This window comes from Brachycentrus maculatus, unplaced genomic scaffold, assembly GCF_059751285.1.
Source record: "Brachycentrus maculatus isolate JH-2025_06_01 unplaced genomic scaffold, ASM5975128v1 h1tg000453l, whole genome shotgun sequence".
NCBI lineage: Eukaryota > Metazoa > Arthropoda > Insecta > Trichoptera > Brachycentridae > Brachycentrus > Brachycentrus maculatus.
The window spans coordinates 151,784-173,882 of record NW_028281200.1 but is presented as its reverse complement, the minus strand read 5'-3'; the positions used below and the strand labels follow the sequence as shown (position 1 = coordinate 173,882).

The following is a 22,099-nucleotide window of genomic DNA, read 5'->3' as shown; positions in this document are numbered from 1 at the left end:
GAACAAACGGTAAAACAAATAATTGAAGCTAATGAAGTTGGAAGAAGGAGTAAAGGAAGACCTAGAAAAACTTGGCAGGATCAGGAATGTCAAACACTTGAGTCAAAGTAATCGGTGGGTATGTATGAGGTATGCATGAATATGGAAGAGATAAAGAAAGTATGCAAAAACAGAGTAGTGTGGCGTTCTATTCTCTCTGCCTTCCCCCACAGAAAAGCGGCGTGATGGTCAATTATTTAGTTTGTTAACAGTTATCATATTTTTACTGTAGATGTCTCTAGTGAAATTTTAGTGAATTCAAGCACCATGTTTCGAATTTGAATAATATACATATGTAGAAGCTCTATGAATTTGAGTTGTGTGGCTGTCAATTGTGGGAAAAATTGGTGAATGATACACGTGATGACTTAAACCAGCCTATGACGGTCGTAAGCCCCGTAAATGCCCAGACTTACATATTCTTCTTCATCTATGTAGAGATGTCAAAAAATGAATAACGTTTTTCTTTAAATAATCCCTTCGTCCCTACGTAGCTACCAATTTAATCAAATGCATTTTAAAGTTTAAATTATAATTGATTCTACTCTTTGCTTTCCAGTAAAGTAGTCATAACCCTTTATTTTGTTTTATTGTATCGGTATCATATTTCGTATTCAGTGCCGTTTTCCCCAAACGACATCTCAAATCCCCTAGAAAATGTAATTGGAAATAAAATCATACGGTCAACGGGAATATAACGTCGCGAATAAAGAATTAGAGAGAATAAAGCGAAGGGAACTGATGTTTCGGAGGCAAGTAAGGCAGATAAAAGGTTGGATAAAGAGGTTTGAGTCAGTTAGAGAAGGACGCTTGGAGAATATAGGTTTTATCGCTTATCTTAACCGCTAAACTTTCTCTTAATCTGCTATTAATATTATTTAAGTTCAATAGATAAGAACTTCTTAATTTATATTTATGGAAATATGTATTTAGTTATTCGGATGAATTATTGAAAATGATAATTTCGATGCTATTTTTTTAGTGAAATTTCTAGGTGGAAATTCACCGATTTTTAAAATTAATTTAAGATTATGATTAATATATTTTTTAAATGCTTGAATCTGTTCTACAATTTGGTTATTGATCAAGATTTATTCATATTTCAATGAAGTTAAGTTATGAATATATATATATATATATATATATATATATATATATATATATATATATATATATATTATATATATATATATATATATATATATATATATATATATATATATATATATATATATATATATATATATATATATATATATATATATATATATATATATATATATATATATATATATATATATATATATATATATATATATATATATATATATATATATATTTAATTTTGGCAATAATAAATAATTTATCGGTGACATTTGTTATATAGAATATTAAATTTAACATTCGAACATATTGATGTGGCAAATATGGCATTTTTAAACAAATATTTTGACTCACTCAAAATATAATAAATTTTGTATCATAAAAAATCGAAATTTAAAATGGATTTTAAAAACGTATTTGCAAAAAAATATATATACGTGAGTGGTAGAAAAATAAGACTCTATCAGGACATCATAACGTAGTGTAGATAACTTCAAATTTACTTTTGGACTTTTAAACTAGGGTATTTAACTTCTTTTCAACCGAAAAGAAGTCAAGTTAATTTAATATTTACGTTGTAGTTAAAACGCTAACTCCTGTACGTAAACGATCCTTGGGGATTATATAAAAAAAAAGGTGTTCACTCTCCATTATACGATATACGGATTAAAAATTGTATACGTTAAAATTAAACTTCCTTATAACGAGCTACGAAATATTGAGATTTTGATCTATTTATGTATATATTAGATATATTGTATAAGAAAAGTAGCCAAAGTCTCTCTTTTTTTAAATCCCTCTAGGGGTAGTTTTTTTATTGGAGGGGAAAAAGAAATGCCACTTGGGCCTGTTTCTTTATCTAAAAGGAAAGCATAAAAATGTAAATTTTTCGGGAGGCTGCGGTCAGTACCGAAGTAATCCGTTTAAATCAAATATTACTTCATCTTGGAGGGATGGTTTATTAAACTTTTATGGGAATTTACATATTAAAACCGTCGAAGCCTTATCCTGCGGAGATGGCTTTGCTTACTTATTGTGCAAATCCCGAATTCTGTTGAAACCTTTGACTTGAAAAACATTTCATGTAAAGCTCCGAGCTTTCCTTCTGCCCCTTGAAATGATGGATGTGCCGCGAGGAGTGGGAGAAGGAAACGGAAGCCGGAAAGAGGAACCGGAAGGAAGCGAGGAAGGGGAGCTTCACAGCGCGTAATTTGTTTCGCCACTGAAATTACCTTTTTCCATATGAAAACATTTGTTATTAATTATAAACTGTTATCTGAAATAGGTACTTCAAAACGTGTGTTAAGAATTTCACAAATTTTAAAATTGTACTTTTTATTATTATTATTAAAAATTTAAATCGAATGCTGATATCTATTTTTTTTTGTTTTTTTTTTAAGGAATAACCTGTAAAGCCCCTACTTTAAATGGCTTGTCTACAAGTAGCATAGTAAGGAAAGGGAAGGTTTATATGAAAAATATATCACAAACACTCAGACCAATTGAAAATGAACATTTCTTAAAATAAGAATTTATTTTGCAACTGGCGGAAATCGAGCCCACGACGTCATTCGAGCGTCGACCCAACTACGCCACGGCGCCTGTCATGAGTACCTTCATATATCATATAGCATATTTTTGATATGCTATATGATATAGGCACCTCAAAAAATGTGTTAAGGATTTTAAGTGCATTGAAATGGTACTTTTACTTAAAATTTTGTTTTTTTTTTATCACTAAAAAATTATTCAAGCCGACAAGCTCTTTTAAAAGGTTCTTAAATCGCAAATACATATATGATCACTTAACCAGCCCATGACAGGTCGTAAACCCTGTAAACATCTACACTTCCATATTCTTCTTCATCTATGTTGAGATGTCAATGTAATGTCTTATTTCTAAATCAAAATCATATCTGCTAAATTCTGGAAGTGGGCTACATGGTCTGACAGTACTAATTCCTATTTAGTCGCGGTTGTAGTTCAGAATTGCCCCACTAACTTAGCATGCTACCATTATATCGTGAGTATACTGGCAAAAAACGTTAACTCTAAAATCCCTGTTTGAATCATCCCTGTTGTTTAAAGCCTCTAGCCTGAATACCCGGTATTATACTTGAGTCGAATTTACTTGTAAAACCACATAAATATGACGTTTAAAACTACTTAGCGCATTTTGCCAGTTATTCGAAAACTTTATAATACTACACCATTAGTCAAAATTGCATATTTTCGAGCTAACGTTTTTTGCCAGAACACCCACGATATATTCACACATACGTACAATTAATATGTAAATCTCAAACGGACCTCTCCTGAACACATGCCCTTCAGTACCGATTGTATGATGATCATAAATATCATGTTCACAAGCGTTACCATGTGTCTAATACATTAAGTTAACCAACAGTACTTAGACCAAATTACTAATGTGGTATCAAAAATTATTTAACTCCAAAATCTTCAGACAAATTAACAGAGTTCTGTAATATCGTAAATGTTAACTGCTTGCTTCGGTTCCCGAATTCTCTTAATAAATCGCATTGTGGTATTAGTTAAGCCTTAGCCACATTACATTCATCATTTAAATGTAAAGATTTTCCAATGCCAACCTGTATATTTATTCAAGTCTAAAAAAACATCTCACATATTATGTTTCTGTTATTAAATTTGTATTTTTAAGGTAAGTATAATGTTTTTTCGCTAAACCAAACGTGTGTGTCGATATATATAGTACAACATGATAATTAAAATGCTAATTTATGTTTCTTTGAATGTTTTTCGCAGATACTTTGTGGCACATTTTATAAACTTTATAAAATAAAACAACTTTGTTTTAACAACTTTGTTTTATTTTAATATTTTTTTTTTAAATTTTAACTATGAGTATTTCAATGTTTAAGAATTAGTACATATACCCTGATGATGACAAGGTTCTTGTTGAAACCGGTTGGAAAAGTGTACCAATAAAAAGTGGTTAAAACAAAGTTGTTTTATTTTATTGAGGTAATTTATGTAACCTTAGAATAGAAAAGTAAGTGAATTGTTAACTTAAACAGCATTTTTTTTTTTAATAATAGAATTAAAATATGAAACAGCAGAAAGTGAAAATTAAAATAAAAAAGTTAGAAACAACAGGAACATCACCGATCAGTATGAATTTCTTACTGCCATTTACGGACTTATGTATGATCGAACAAATGACAATTACCTACGTAAACCGTAAAGCGATAAATCGAAAGGATGAATTGTAAATGAATCGATCATCTTGTCAATGCAATGTTAAAAAATAAAAATATTTAAATAATAGTAGAATTTTTTTTAATGAACTATTGCAACGCAAAGTTTAAAAATGCACTAGAATACTAAAAGAGATACCATCTATTTCTGATTATATTTTTTGTGTTTTTTTTTCTGTTATGTTTTAATTCCTTCTTTGATAAAGTTTTGAAAGTTTTCTCAGATAAGTTTGTTCAGTTTATCAACACCTTTCTCCTACATAATGTGCGCACGACACAAAGACTAAGAGTTCTCGAAATCTTCTTGTCTTGAAAACTAATTAAGAAAATAGGGTAACGTATTTAGTTCTCTCATATTACATCTTATTAACATTTTTTCCTTTTAAAAACCTTCAGTAGAGTCCAATTTGACAAAGACATTTTCTGATGAGATTTTTTTATGCATATACCTTTGTAAATCGTTGAAAAAACAAATTTTCGTATGATTTAAATCAAATTATTTATTGAAAACTATAATATTGATTATAATTATAATATGTAATATTGACTAAATAATATATTGTATAATTATAATATTAACTATAGCATTGATCAAAAACGTGTTTAACCACTTATATTAAATAAGATATTGATAAAAAAATACCTATGAATCATAACACTTATGTACATATACATATGTTAAATTAACAAACAAACATTTCAAATTGTAACGAAAAGCCATATAAAAATAGAGTCACTTTGTATCCTTTATTTTGAAACCTATATTTATGCATTGGTCTTGGATACCTTCCACATGCGAGTAGCTTTTTAATTGTTCTTGATGTATGGCTGATCAGTTTAGAGAATGGCGAGATATTTTTTAACGGGATGCTCAGACTTTACTTACTTTACTTTACTTTATGTAAAAAAACATAGATGTTTCAAATCAGGTTGAGACATCAATAATATTTACTTTCCTTTAAAATCGATGTCATAGATATTATCATCCATCAAACACATATGTTAGTGGTTCATGAAGTTCAATATATAGTAAAACCTCGATACAATGGACTGGTTTGAGGTAGTGTCCTTTGAAGCAGAAAGTCCGTTGTTTTAAATAGATATAAAATAAATAAATAAATAAAAAATATTATAAATAAAAAATCTTTATAAATTGATAATACAAACACAATCAGAATTATATTTATTTTATTCGGACACTCTTCGTAAAATGATGTTGTTGCTGTTTGATATGAACGCGCTAGCTTTCAGTAATTCTGCTTAAAAAAAGCAATTAGGTTTTGTTTGCACTTTTGAAGAGTGCTGTTTTTTTTTTACAATCAATTTTTTATCCGTTATATCTTATGTTCGTAAAGTAAAGGTTTTACTGTACCACATATTATCATGTATCGTGAAAAAGATATCTACTCATTCTCGATGCTTTTATCGATGAATATATAAATATTTTTCGCACTGTTATATGTTTGTTAGTCTTTCAGATTCTAGTCGCGTCATTAAGTTTGACAATGTCGAGCACAAAAAACTTCACATAATTTTGAAAGACGCTCATTTTTACCCAATATTTTGCTTCGTTGAACGTTTTACAAGTGTTGAACGTGAGAAAAACAAATTTAATTTACCGTGAAGATAGAAAACGTTATTTTTAATAAATAGAGAGATCACTCATGTTTTTTTAGGATTTAGGTAACTTCCATAATAAATCATTATACGAGGCCCCTTCCCCGCAGGGGTGGGTAAAGAAAATAGAATACCATACCACTCTCTCTTTTCAAAAAATCTTTGCCTCTTCTACAATAACATTTCCTCAAAAATACCCGATGATTATTCTGACTACTGACTTGATCATTTTCACATATATTTAAAATACTTGATGAGCCATGTTTTTCATGATCAAAATTATTGTATTTTTTTTTTCTTTAAATCATTTGCAATTCATGTGTACTTGTTGTATTAGTACTTATGAACTATGAGTGTAATTTATTGAAACTGCAACTGATTAAGCAATTCGCTCATATCAGATCGTGCAGTTAGGTTTCCTTCTGCATGTATTTTGACGCGTTCAAATCTCTTTACATGTATAAATATTCAAAAGCTCCGAAGATTCCCACACGATTCTCTGCCTGCTTGTAATTTGGAGAGCTTTTATTAGAGGCCAAGTGCCTTAATAGAGCTTTAATGACAGTCATCATTCTTGGCTGTAGAAAAGCATTTTTTTCCTCTACGCTTGTGGGCGTCTCAATCAAACTCTTATTTCGACTAATACATGCCTTTTTGACTTTACTCTGAGATCACGATATTTCAAACATTCAGTGAATTTTTATTCATGGTTTTATTAATCACTCACTTGGTAGTCATTCAATGTATAGTTTATTTATAACAGGAATATTTTGAATATTGAAAGCATTAACTTTGTGGATCATAGTGATATATTATTTTGAGACATAAAAAGACTTTGTTTTTTGATCCACTCACATTTTTACTAACAACCGACTAGTTTTGTTTTGGCAACAACATGTTGCCCTCTTCCGGGTCTAAGTCATAAAATAAACCCTGAAGAGGGCAACAGGTTGTTGCCGAAACTAGTTGGTTGTTAGTAAAAATGTGAGTGGATCAAAAAACAAAGTCTTTTTATTTTTCAAAATTGTATAAAACAATAATATTTTATAGATTTATCATCGTATTATTTACTCAACCTAACGTCTCCCGTAAGTAACGGTACAGAATAGAATACGTCTTGAAATATTTTTATTTACGAGCAAACAACAAACGTTACTTAGTAATAATTGGCGTGTATATATCAGGGGATACATGAATGTGGAAGAGGCAAAAATTGTCTGTAAATACAAATTGGTATGGTGTGATGGTTAGTTAGTTAGTTATCTTATTTTACCTTACCTAACCTTATTGTTATCCCCTTATATTGATCATACATCACTTTGTCAAATGTTAATTACTTAAAAAATATATATAATTTGACATTATTAAAAAAAAATCAACGATTTATCAGTGACCATACGTTTAGTTTCTCATAGAACGATTCACTTATGTTTTTGTTCGCATTGCATGTATTGCGGTATGGTACGAAATCTCGTTCCTAGCGCCTTCAATCTTTAAAAAAAAATAGGTTCAACGCAACCTCATCGGGTAAAGTTAATATTTTGATACTTAAATAAATTTTCAAAATATGCAGTTCAATTTGGAATTTCCTCATTTTAATTAGGGATGGAAAGTATTTAGATGAACATAAATCCTGTGTTAATTAAAACACGTATAAATTATTTTAAAAAGTGCTTTTACACGTTAAACAGGTAGCGTTAGTTTCAGTACTGAATTTTTTAATCACTACCATACTTTTGTTCTATTTGATACTGCACATATTATATGTATGTATATATTGCAGTCATACAGGAGAAAGTGACCAAGTGCATTTTTTACTAAAACGTGGTCACTGACTATTTGATATCTTACTAGCTTAATATTTCCCTGAAAAAAAATCCCAAAGGATTTTTAACTTGAAAGTGTAATATATTGACTTGTTAAAAATGACTAACTTCATTGATGTTCATTTTATTGCTAAGCAAAAGTGACTTGAATGGCCCTCCTGAACATTTTACGTTTTGTTAGTTGGTCACTTTCTCCTGTACGACTACGGTATATATATAGTGGTTATGTTTCAATATGAAACCTCCATTTAAAAAAACCTTATAAATAAATGAGACCTTAACACAAAGTTGACTTTTAACACTTGTGTATAATGTTTTCAGTCTTCAGGATTGGATTTCAGCAGTTTGTGTTATCTCGGTAAATTTATCGCAGGCAGTTTCCACTAGTTAATATTCTTCGAGGAATTTTATCATCGTGCAACAGAGTACAAGTTTATTCTACAAACAAGCACGTAGAAATGTAAGCTCAAGTTTAAAGTTAAGCTAACTACAACGTGAGTACAAAACTTGAATATCATACAAAGTTGGTGCGAGTTCATACCTCCACACAGGTTCATTCATACTGAAGTTTTGTATCTTGTTGAGCAGGCTTTAATTAACTTGAGTTGTTTCTCTTATACCGACAAATAGAACAACGTTTTGCCTCTTGTTACTTACATTACTTTGCGAAAATAAAAGTATTTTTTGCGCTTGAAATATGTAAACTATAAGAAACTAAACATCTGCTATTTTCGGTGAACAACACCGATTTATTTTATAGAATTGCATTGCATATATCATATAATGCTTTTCCCAATGTCGAGTTATTTAAATAATATTATTTAATTATAAATTATGATCGGCTTTAAATTGATTTCGTTCAATTAAAAAAAAAACAACTAAAATATTGTAGATAATTGGGTTCCTGCTTGCTAGGATCAGTTGAATATTTGTAGGAAAACAACACCGATCGATACGTGTTCTTTTTTCTACCCTCGGAAAATTTCAACCACACTTTTAACCATACCATACTCAGAACTCGAAAATGTATACATATACATTTTCGAGTTCTGATTCCAAATCTAAAGCCATTATTCATAAAATATATATAAACATAAAATTTATTATCTTGCGCCTATAAAGTGAAGTGGTAAGCCCATTTGGCAGTCATTCTAGGGATCGTGGGTTCGATTCCCAGGGTGGTCGAAATAAATATGAGTGATTTTTCATTGTAATAATTATTTATTATTAATACAATTATTTACTGGTACTCGAAGCGACCTTAAAATCTTGGTTCCATTAGGTAATTTTTTTCAAATTATTAAAATCGAATAATATAATGATTTTGATTATGGAATTTTATTTATTTTAACAAAGGTATTTTATTTATTTAGTTATACAAACGCCCAGAGGGCTTTTACTAGTAAAAAATCAAGTTATAAAAAAATATAGAATTGTTTTATGTATAAGTTACAAAAAATATACAGTTGTTACAGGTTTAAGTTACGAAAAATAAAGAGTTACAAAAAAATATACAGTTGTTATAAGTTTAATTTTTAACAATTCTATATTTATTTGGAAACTTTAAAAACTAAAATCATTTTGGTCACATTATCTACAATCTTTTGGTGTGTGCATTTTTATTATTTTTCTACCAGCATTTTTTAAACTAAGTAATTTTATTTATAATCAATTTTAGATAACTTCACCTAGAAATTTTCTCAGCTCAATTTGTGAAATAATGCAAAGTAAATAAAAAATACTTTTGTGTTAATTAAGTTTTCCTTGCGGGAACAGCGGGAAATGTGGGAAGGTTAGTTTTAATTTGCAAGTTGTAAGCAAGTTAGTGAACACGGTGGACTCTTCCACATCATAATGTATGCAAATATGTCTCATCCAATATAACCCGAAACGCTATTATGAAAATTTGGATTGACTTGCTCCTGGAGTTTAGAATCTTGCCTTGCGAACTTTGTCTTGCCACTCTAAACTTATGCACTCTAGATTATCTTAAATATGATAATGTTATTTAATTGCAAGTGAATCTCATAATTGTTTTGGAAACTTATCACAGTAAATATGATAATTACAGCATGTAACTTTGTATTACTACTCTACAATTATACTGTCTAGATCAGGGATGGCGAACTGTTTTACAAGGGGGAAAAAATTGTTTTTTTTTGTTGTTTTCTTGACGATAATTTTTCTATCCGAGGATCGTAGTAAGTAGTGTTTAATATTACACAGGCAGCAGTCATTTCTTCACTTGAGTCGATTTTGTAGACGTGATTTAATATAATATATTGATGAAAATAACTTGTCGCTCGCATATCGCTCACTCCTTTCAAGAACGTCATAAATAAATAAAAAACTTGATTTTTCAGGAGAACGTTTTTAAAGTTTAAAAATATAATGCAATGTTTTAAAAATAAATATCAAGCCACTTATTAAACTTTTTACTGTGAAACAGTTTTTTGAGGTAAACCTGAAGGTTTTTTCTCCATTTGAAAAGAATTAAGTATATTTAAAAAAATAATTGAACAATATCTTTTCTTCAGAATGCAAAAACAACACTTTCTGCCTTATAGCGGGTAAATATTAAGTTAAAAGTATGTCACCTTTGCTGGGATATAGTTCCTTTTTGTGGGCATTCCAAAAACATACATAACTGAAAATTGACGATTTTTATGATGTTGTTGAAAGGAGTGAGCGATATGTCAATCCAAACATAGTTTAGTGCAGCAGCTTATCTTTTAATCGCTTTTTATTTTGTATGCAATAAGAGCTTTAAATAAATTTAAAAAATGTTATCTAAGTTCAAGCAGGTTAAATGATTTCTCTTTTACTAGTCATTACATGTTAAAGAGCTTTATTTTGTTATTTTAAAATTTTCCTTGAATAAGTGTTATATTTATATGTTTTTGAACCTTTTGCTCATATTAATTATGAAAATGAGATGATCAGTCCGACGCTTCAGATTCTTGGATCTAGGAGTGAATTAAATTCAAAGGAATATGTATGACGTAAGCGAAGGAAGAGAGGGGAAAACATGTTTGCTGTTTTTGAAAAGAAATGTATGAGGAATACAAGGTTGAAAAGGAGTATAGAAATAATGGCTAGGTAACTTGAGGTTGGATACCTGTACTCGTATTTATATGTGTTCAAGTCGCTTGAGGTAATGAATGAAAAATTTATTGAGAAAAACAAACGAACACTCATTATTTTACTTACTTAGATAATTCACTTATTATGGGCTATTTCTAAAACAGTATAAAAACTGTGTCATTACATTATATACTTTATATCAACATAAATAGATGTCTTCCCTATTTAATTTCTTATGTTTTTTTTATTAAAAAACGTACCATACAGAATTGAAATCTATTTCACAGGTTACAAAACTCACGACATTCAGAAATAAGGAAAATTTGTGCATAAAATATAATGTCAGAAATCACCTCTCATGTCCTTATAAAGAACCTATTACGGTTCGATAGATGTCATTATTAACGCACGATATGTTTTGATACCGTCAAGATTACCTATACGGGTACCTTTAATGCTGACTTGGTACTTAATGTGACATTTCATTACAGGTAAAATAATAGGAAATTTCACAATATCGATAAAAGATAACCGATAATAATATCGAATCGCTCTACACTGTCGTTATTTCTAAACGCGAAGCGGTATAGAAAGTCGTTTACTATAATTCCTCGTTAATTGAGGTCTTGTCAATACATATAAATAAATAAACTGTGTATATTTTTGATATCTCAACATAGATGAAGAAGAATATAAAATCCTGGGTATTTACAGAGCTTACAATCTGTCGTAGGCTGGTTTGTGATCACTCTACATACGTATGGCAATCACCCATAATTGACAACCATACTACTCAAATTTCACACATTATTTACACACTATTTAAATTTTGTGAAGAAAATGTGTTTATTTCTTGAATTGAAGTGTTTAGTTTAAAAAATATGTTGACTTTATTTTTTTAATATACCCTGCTCGATGTAAAATGTAATGATAGTATGATTTAATTTCAATAAGATTTGTGATGACAGTAAGAAAAACATAACGTATTTTTACTTGATAATTACTGTGCATTAAATCCGCGCAAAAACATTTTTTACATATAAAAATAAAACATTTGTACTAGATTCGTTTTTGGGTTAATATAAAATCTATAGTTCTATAAAAACTATAAAATCTATAAAACTATAAAATCTATAGTTCTTTAAAACTAGTCGCGTTAACATTAAAAAAAAAACTTAAAAGTGGTCTTATACAAGTGTCTTATTTAAAAAAAAAACACTATGTTCTTTTGAGAGAGAATGTGTTTAATAGTTTTATTCACTTAATAGCCTTTTTATTCAGCAAAAACGTAAAGAAATAACAATCTAATTATTGCTTGAGAGGGCCAGCCCTCTTCAAACATAAATTTATACTTATAACCGCATCATAAACCAGGAAAGTGAATTCACGCAATTTTCATTAAAACCACGATATTTGTAATTGTTTCAATAATTTTATTGGCCAATTCGTTTTATTGTGTTTGATGCAGTCTGGGCGAAATTGGGGCAATTACTAAGGCGAGAACATGTTTGTTACTTTTTATTACTTTTCTCCCAATAATGATGTAGGTAGCTAATATTTTGTAAATGTTATATAAATTATCTACAATTAAAGTTTTATTCATCTCGATACGTAATATGTGGTACGTAAATTGAGATGAATATTTATATTTATTTTAGCTTATGTTGTTGAATAAAAAAGTTTATTTTTATATGTTTCCATTATTCGAAGTCATTTTATTTAATGAACTTTTCATTGATGATCGAATCTCAATTTTTCTTGTGAAAAACAAAATGTTGGAAAATGCAAGAAAAAATAGTTTTAATTTGTGGATTTAAGGAAGCATATTCCATATTTCTTAAAAATTCAAAAATACTTTTGTCGTTCAGTTCTTTTTTTAATCTTTATTATAAATTGACTTAAATCGCTAGTTCGAAGAATCATTTTTTTTCTTTTATTTTTTTACGAAACTTCTGAAATCAGCATGTAAGTTCTCAATGCACACAAATTAGAGCATAACTTAATGTTGGTTTATGCAATATAAATATTTTCTTTTTACTATTAAAAAGTCATACATTTTTTTGAGACTATATTGTTTCTTTACTTAAGTAAGTATCCTATAATTATTTTTTTTTAGATAATATTTGGATTGGCAGATAAACCTTTTTATTAATTATATTTTGATTGATAAAATTCCACGATTTAAAAGAAATCCGTACAACGACGATTTTTAAAACTTCTAAAGGTTACTTTTTTGTTAAAATAAATACAAGTATGGTAAATAAATAACTAAAAAAAGCTCCAACATGTTTACTTTTAAGGTCTAACGTATCATTAAAAGCTTTATCTTTTTATTATTTGAGTGTGAATACAAAGTTGAAAAGGAATTATATAGGTACAATTAAGTTCTAAATCAAACCTCTCACGTAACAAATTTATTACTCACACCCATTATTACTCATTTAATTATTGTGGAGACAGATACATTCTGAAGCTTACCTTTTTTCGTTCACACATTCATAAAATACGATCTTTTTAGATAGCTTTTGTTTTTAAAGGAGAATAGTTTGATGGGTTCAAAGCAGTATGTGTTTACGTTTCCTTTATATATATATATATATATATATATATATATATATATATATATATATATATATATATATATATATATATATATATATATATATATATATATATATATATATATATATATATATATATATATATATATATGTAAAGCTGTACAATTCCGGAACAAATAAAACAAAAACAAAAAAATATTACCATGGACTGGTACCGGAAGCATTAAACTGGTAGCCTTGCCTTCATATGATTAACGATCAACGTAACATTGCATCAATTTGATGCAGTGAATATAAATCCCTAGACCCTTACTATTATAGATGAATATGTAAGTGTTATGTAGATATATACCTAGTATAAGCTTATAAGTAAAATCATAGAACATGATTCATATTTGATTTATTGCTTATATACACAGAGTCAATAAATTGTTTTGACTCATATCTTTAACGACATAGCGAGTGTTTTTGCTTATAATTTTCACTTATGTATTATATAAAGCTACAGTAACTTAAATCATAAAGAGTAAACCCACTCACAAGTAGGAATAGGCTATAAAACTTATAAAGTTGGAGCCTAAGTAGGAAAATGATAAGCGTTGTACACAAGTCTTAGCTTGATTTCAAAGTCATTTGTCAGTCAGGTAATATAATATTATAATTAACAAAAGTAAGAAGAAATGTTTGTGGAGTAATGAGTAATGCACTACTCCTTCCGTTTTAACATTTCTTGTATTTTGTATGTAACTAATCTCGCGTCATTTCGAGATTATTATCCTTGCGGTATGCCACCCGTATTTCAATCTTGGGAAAAGGATATAGCTATTTTGGGGACAACATTTTCTTTACCCAGCATTTACATTTCCCCCATACATCACCATGGTACAAAATAACCCTCCCTTCATATCCACACGCACAATTACCAAAACACGATATGAGTAGAGTAAAACTGTTGAACAAAGGATAACCTCCACTAATAAAAGACGATTTACCTACTTTAACTATCGTTAGACCTCATAGCTTAGTGAACAAATATTCTACAATCCAAGACTTTATTACATCCTTAAGAATTCCATTCCCGTCTTAATTCGCATTCCATCCTGGTAATAATTAATCCACTGTCTTATACTTTCGGTTCTGAAATAACTGGAGTTCCTTTAAGCCGCACTTTGCTTAAAGTTTGAAATGTACCCCTACGAGGCGGACAACATTTTCAGTAGCCGGGCCAGATTTTAGAAATGAGATTTCTTACCGGGCCGTAAATCAAAATTTATTTTAGTATTCAAAGCAAACAAGATATAAATATTTATATATATATATATATATATATATATATATATATATATATTTATATATGTATATATATATGTTTATTTATATATGTATAAATATATATATATATATATATATATATATATATATATATATATATATATATATATATATATATATATATATATATATATATATATATATATATATATATATATATATATATATATATATATATATATATATATATATATATATATATATATATATATATATATATATATATATATATATATATATATATATATATATATATATATATATATATATATATATATATATATATATATATATATATATATATATATATATATATATATATATATATATATATATATATATATATATATATATATATATATATATATATATATATATATATATATATATATATATATATATATATATATATAAATTTATATATATATATATGTTTATTCAAGTTTTATTGTGACATTTCTTGGTTGAACTGCATTTTATAGAATAAAATAACAGAAATGTTGTTTTTCCAACGTGAATTTATTTTTTTATATTTTGTATATCTATATATATTTCATATCAGGCATGTTGGCTTTGTTTTAAATTCCATGAACAAATACTTTATAGTCCATCTGTCTTAAAAACTTCTAAACTCTTCTCTTCTTTAGTCCAACGTCTTTACTACTTTACGCGATTATGGGTTATACAATTATCAGGTTAGTGAAATACTCCCATATATGGGATATTATACGAACTAGGCGCGATGGAATGTTCTTTTGGTGGTTTTGTGTACAATAAAAGAAAAAATGTGAGATTTGCTCCGCGGACCGTGGGTTGGCCACCTTGGGTTAGATCCTTCATTCTCGCCTAAACCGTTTACGTTACATGTAGATTTGTACTTAAATTTACATAACTAGCCGTTAGTGCCCTTTCGCCTGTACCAGGGATGTTTAATTCTTAATTTTGGTGTTATTTTTAAACGGATAATGGGATGAAAACAGGGAATAAACCTGCTTAATATCGTTGTTATTGAAATTTATGTTTTTTTATTAACATTGTTATTTAGCGAAAAATTTATGATAGTATAATATTTTTATGATGCTCTTTCTATTGAAATCGTTTTATTTCGTTGTGTGGGCTTATTTCAATGAGCGAACATGAAATGGTAACATATTACATCAAATTCGGACTCATTTCCCTTAAATTAGTTTATTAATGTAAAAAAACTTAAAAAAATCGAAATCAATTGAATTTTAAAGGCCATTCTACGTATTTTAGTTCACTTGAACATTATTTTTAATCTTATATTGTATAAATCATACTTCTTTTATCTTTTAAACGTATAGTTCTTAACCCTCTCCTCGTCATTCATCGTTCATTATGTGTAATACCACTTTAAACGTATATTTTTGTATATTTGTGTATTTTGTTACATAAGTCTAGTTTTAAGCGTATAGGGTATAAAATATTACATACCTACTCGTAAATGTATGATACAGAGATCTTTTTATTGAGATAAATCTAGACAAATATGATGCCACTCTAGTGGCTAACTGTCATAACTAATATGAATGCAGAATTTAAGATATAAATAGATTTATTTAAAAAAAATACAGGTGCACACGACAGTATCGTAGCTGATCTTCTTCTTCAAATCCTTATCCACAGTTGATGATGCATAGGGCACTGCTCGTATACTCGTATAAACAATGGTATATACGTATTGTTGGTTAAATACATGGAGAGGGGGTAAAAAGCCTTGCGCTTTAAGAAAAAGTCAACGGTAATGTTAATTTTAAATATCCATAATTCTTTGCCGATTTTTATTGCTGAACTCCTTAGACTCGCGGAGATATGTATGAAATTATATATGTATTAGGAAAATTAAATATATATCCAAATATAAATTATACAAATATTTATCTTAATAAATCATATATATTTGAGTGGAATATCACCTGTGTATTTTTTACTCCCCTGGGAATCGAACCCGGGACCTTCAGTAGCCACGATCATAATAATGCTAATTACACAATTTTTTGCAAAATTCGTTCAGATACGACAGTAAGTCTAGGTTGCGGCGATATTTCTTCTGCATGAATATTCAGCACGAATTCTTCACAAAGATTTTCCGTAAAGATGTGGCCGTAAAGAAAATTTCCTTTGTCATCGCCGCCGGATCGCGACCATTTGTATTCGGATATTGTAGGAAGTTGTTCATACTTCTGGCAACACTGAACCCTGTAAAATGGTCAATTCTAAGTTATCTGGGGCCGTAACTCCGACTCTACATTCATCACGCTCTCATATCAGCGTAAATTATTTACGTTTATCGCGTTTTGTAGCGCACTTTTCGTAAAGTAGGGTCACAAGAATTCTGATAGAAGGATACAATAAAGTTTAGAGTAAGATATAAGTTATATGCAATACAGTGGGACTTGTTCCAGGATCTTCACAATCTACTTATTAATGCGTTTAAGGAAAAGTGTTTTCGGTTTATATATTCGGTTAACGTTTATACGGTTAAAATCTACATGTATATATATATATATATATATATATATATATATATATATATATATATATATATATATATATATATATATATATATATATATATATATATATATATATATATATATATATATATATATATATATATATATATATATATATATATATATATATATATATATATATATATATATATATATATATATATATATATATATATATATATATATATATATATATATATATATATATATATATATATATATATATATATATATATATATATATATATATATATATATATAAATATATATATTAATGTATATACAACGCGGTTATCTGAATTTTTATCAAGTTATCTACACTAATTGCATTGAAGCTTTGGCACCATGTTGATTCAGATAAAATAGGTTTTTTTTTGTATATTAAAGTGGTACTACACAAAGTGAACGATGAATGATAAGGGGAGTGTAACGTTTAAGTATTTTCGTATATTCTAAATTACGGAACCATTTTGTTAACTTTTGTAGGTCATTTTAATATTTACAGATAAGTGCAGAGCTGGTTTAATGCACTGAACTCGATATAATTAGTAATTAGTGAGTACGGAATATGATTTTGGGCATTTTGTATAAATATTCCATATATACATACTTATGCATACTTTCGGCATAATTAACAATCTACATCTAGTAATTTTATGTAATTACTTATATTTGCACTAACGTATTTTTATAAATAAAAAATACAGACTTATCGTTTGAAACATCTTACTAGTGTACCTAGTACTGTTCATATTATCTTTATGTGTTAAAAAAATATATTTTTCAATTCATAGGGACCGTCGCGTAGGTGGGTAGAAAGTCTTCTGAGAAACTACCGTCGCAGATTCGATTCCCACCAGTTGCAGAATTAATTCAAGAAATATTTGTTTTTATTTGGTCAACAAAGATTTGGACATACTTGATAGACTGGTGATGATGTCGGTTACGACGAAACCCGGTTTCTGGTCAAATTAATGTGGAAAATTACAAATTTGTTACATCATTGTATAAAATGCAGTTCCACCAAGAAATGTTCGTACTAAACATACATAAATCTAATAAAATAAAATTCTTTTAATGCAGTTTTCTTTTAGGCAGTTATGTGCAAATAACGGACAGAGAATGATGTGTTTATTTATTTATTTTTTTCTTCTTCTTCTTCTTTTAGGACTAGGTCCTGTCATTCTCGGGTTGCTCCTGGGAGGTGGAAGACCAGCTATCCTTCCATCGTTTAGGTGGTCTTCCTGCGGGTCTGATCCCGCCTATGCAGATGTCCGCTGCCACTTCTCGAACTCACACTTCTCACACGATCTCTCCAGAAACGTCTTCTTTCTCTTCCCCATTTTTCTTATTTCTGAGTTTCAAACTCTGTCGCGAAGTGTTAGGCCTGCAATGGGTCGTAGAGTCTTCATTTCCGATTATTTATTATAATTATTTATTTTTAATCTTATTAATCGATTTGTTGTTTCTTTATAGGTCCACCAGGCCCACCAGGGAAGAGAGGCAAGAAGGGGAAGAAGGGCGACGGGGGGGAGCCTGGACCGGCTGTAAGTGTATTAAATATTTTATTTCCACACTTTACGATCGACTTTTCTCCAATTTCCCGATTCTTTTCTTAGATTGTTGATATATTTGGAGATGCCCGCGTATTAGAACACTCTGGGACCGAACGTTTAATGTTTTTCCAATGAATTGTTCGTACAATGTTTGAGATATAGAATTACTTCTCTCTCGCTATAAATGTCTCAAGAAAAAGATAAAATGCTCGCATTGGTTCTTAATGGGTTCAAACGAAAATCGAAGGAATTTTTTTGGTTGTTTTCTTTTTCAATGATACAATAAATTGGTAAAAAAATATATATAAATCAGATATTGAATTGAATTATAGTACTGTAGAAGTGTCGCGGACCGTAGTTTTTATTTCCTGGGTTTCATTCTGTACTATGGTTTTCCAAAGGCAAAATATGTGTATGTTATCTTTCTTCGTTCAGAGTGAGTCTATGAGAAAAAATTAAACAAATTTTATTGAGACATCTAAAGCTTCGCTTTGTTCGTCCGTCGGTACTACTTAAAAGAAACTATTTGAAAGTTAATAAAATTTAAGTTTTTCAAATAAATAAATAAATAAATAAATATATATATATATATATATATATATATATATATATATATATATATATATATATATATATATATATATATATATATATATATATATATATATATATATATATATATATATATATATATATATATATATATATATATATATATATATATATATATATATATATATATATATACATATATATATATATTTATATATATACATGCATGCTAGGTGAACCATGGCTTATTTTTGTAGAGTTATTTTAAGTTGCATTTTTTGTTAAGCGATTATTTTTGCTTTTTTCAGGGATCAACGGGGGCTCCCGGGAAGAACGGATTTCCGGTATAAGCAATTTATTTATTTTTATTTATATTTACCTGTTTTTTGAACGAGTCAATTCAGTCATCCTTTCCTCACTTGAGGACATAAACACAGTGGACATCGTTTAAGTGCGGTGTACAAGTACAGCAACTTAAAGTTTAGATGCCCTATCGCTCTTATCCATAGTATCTATGCTTTATTAATAACCTAGATCAGTAGTCGACAAACTGCGGTTCGGGAGCTGAATACGGCTCTTTGACCCGTTTAAGACCAACATCCTGTGCATTTATAGATATATTAGCAAATAAGAAAAAGTGATATTGTTTAAAAGACTCAGAGGAAGAAGACTTGACGATTTATAACACTTGGAATAGTATTCCTGAATGATTAACCCACTCAAATGCAAGAACAGGAAACGCTTTTGTTTTATTCTCGTTTTCGGCTTTACATATTCATACTAAGAATCTTTCTCTGGCATGAATCTTATCAAGAGTAGAATGAGAAACTGTATAATTTATGAGAATCTGGAATCGTGCCTCAAATTTAAAACAATTACATATTAACCTGATTCAACCAAATTTTCCCAGGAGATGCAAAGCCATTGCTCCTTTTAATGTCACTATCATGATGTAATTTTAAAAATACCTCTTTTTTCTTCAGTCAAGTTTTTTTCTACCTACAGTTTAGTAAAGTCATAATTTTTTTATCAAAAATTATTAAGTTATCAAACAGTGTACCTACATAAATGGTTTTAAGTTTAAGAAAAGTATCTCCCAACAGGAACTTAATGGTTTTACTGCAGACATTGGCTTTTTTGACCAATGAGTTTACCAACCACTGACCTAGGTAAAAAAATGTACGGCGTTGAAAATATATTGAAAAAAAACTGGAATAAAATATAACATCATGATTTATTTCATCAAAAACGATTTCTACTGTATATGTTATTAATAAACGCTTTTAAATGATTTATTTGGCACTTAAGCTTTTTAAATAAAAATATATCGTTTGCCTTACAATTTTATTTATACCAAGTAATAAAGAACGTGTTGGATTAAATTCACAGAAGGGATTTAAACAGCAGCAAGAACTTCAATAAATTTTTATGTATTTTTTATTAAATATGAAAATATATATACTTACATGTTTCATATCAGGTTGAGACACCTTTAAAAATTGACATCTCACCCGTAGGGTAAATAATCCAGTATCCGATATAACAATAATATTAATAATGTAAAAAATATATATTTAAATAAAAAAATTATAAAGATGTCGTCTCCGCCTCCGTAGTGTAATGGTCAGCACGCTCGGCTACCATACTGGAGGTCCCGGGTTCGATTCCCAGGGAGGGTCAAATAAATATAAGTGATTTTTTCACTCTAATATTTATTCAATATTACCCTGGACTGGTACCTGAAGTGGAGGGCTGATAACTTTTCTTTCATGTGTTAATGATCAAGATAACAGTGCATTTATGTTATGCAGTGCCCTTTGCACCATTGGGGTGCGGATAAGGGTTTGAATGAAATTATATAGATGTATCAAGCGCAGTTTTAAAATAACGTTTTATTTCATCGGGTGTAATACTTGTATTTCAGGGTACGAAAGGCGAAAAAGGTGAACGTGGTTATATGGTAAGAAGTTTTTTGGTCACCCGGTGGATTGGTTTTTGCTTTTTACTAACAAGGAGCCATTTTGTACCAACTAGAGTTAGATCTAACAAAACAACAGCGTAAGAAATGGCATTAACACGCTTTACCGTAATTTTGTATAATCCGTAGTGTCTAACTTTTGTAGAGAAACTAACGCTTAGGAGTTTTTTTTGCCGTCTAGAATAGGTGGTATTCTCACATCCTCCGATGGCTTACTGGAAGTGTCTACCTTACGAAACAACACTCGTTTTATTACGCTGGGGTTATTTAGCATTCACAACCAAACCGTCTATTTAGTTTTCTTGATACTACATACATATAACCATAAAATTATACGCTTTCAGTTTATAAATGCATCTGATCACGGTAAACGTTTTTTAAAAAACTACTTTCACAATTATTTATTCGAATTTTCGTTTGGTTTGGAAAGCAAAAAAAGTATACCTAAGGGATTAATCCAGTATTTTTGTACATATGTAGATGTAATCATCAATAAATATATGTCCATATTAATATATATATATATATATATATATATATATATATATATATATATATATATATATATATATATATATATATATATATATATATATATATATATATATATATATATATATATATATACATTTATACATAGTTAGCTATGCTTTGTTCTATATGAATTAATATTA

The 22,099-nt window shown here is 28.6% G+C and overlaps 1 protein-coding gene across 1 annotated transcript in view; it reads left to right on the top strand.

The window, feature by feature from the left end:
- Positions 1–2,267: 2,267 nt before the first annotated feature.
- Positions 2,268–22,099, top strand: part of LOC148302427 (uncharacterized) — a 66,947-nt gene continuing 47,115 nt past the window's right edge. The window contains exons 1-4 of the mRNA XM_088271634.1: positions 2,268–2,349; positions 18,816–18,886; positions 19,756–19,791; positions 21,372–21,407. Coding sequence (XP_088127760.1) covers positions 2,268–2,349; positions 18,816–18,886; positions 19,756–19,791; positions 21,372–21,407 — 225 coding nt within the window. The remainder of the gene's footprint in view (positions 2,350–18,815; positions 18,887–19,755; positions 19,792–21,371; positions 21,408–22,099) is intronic.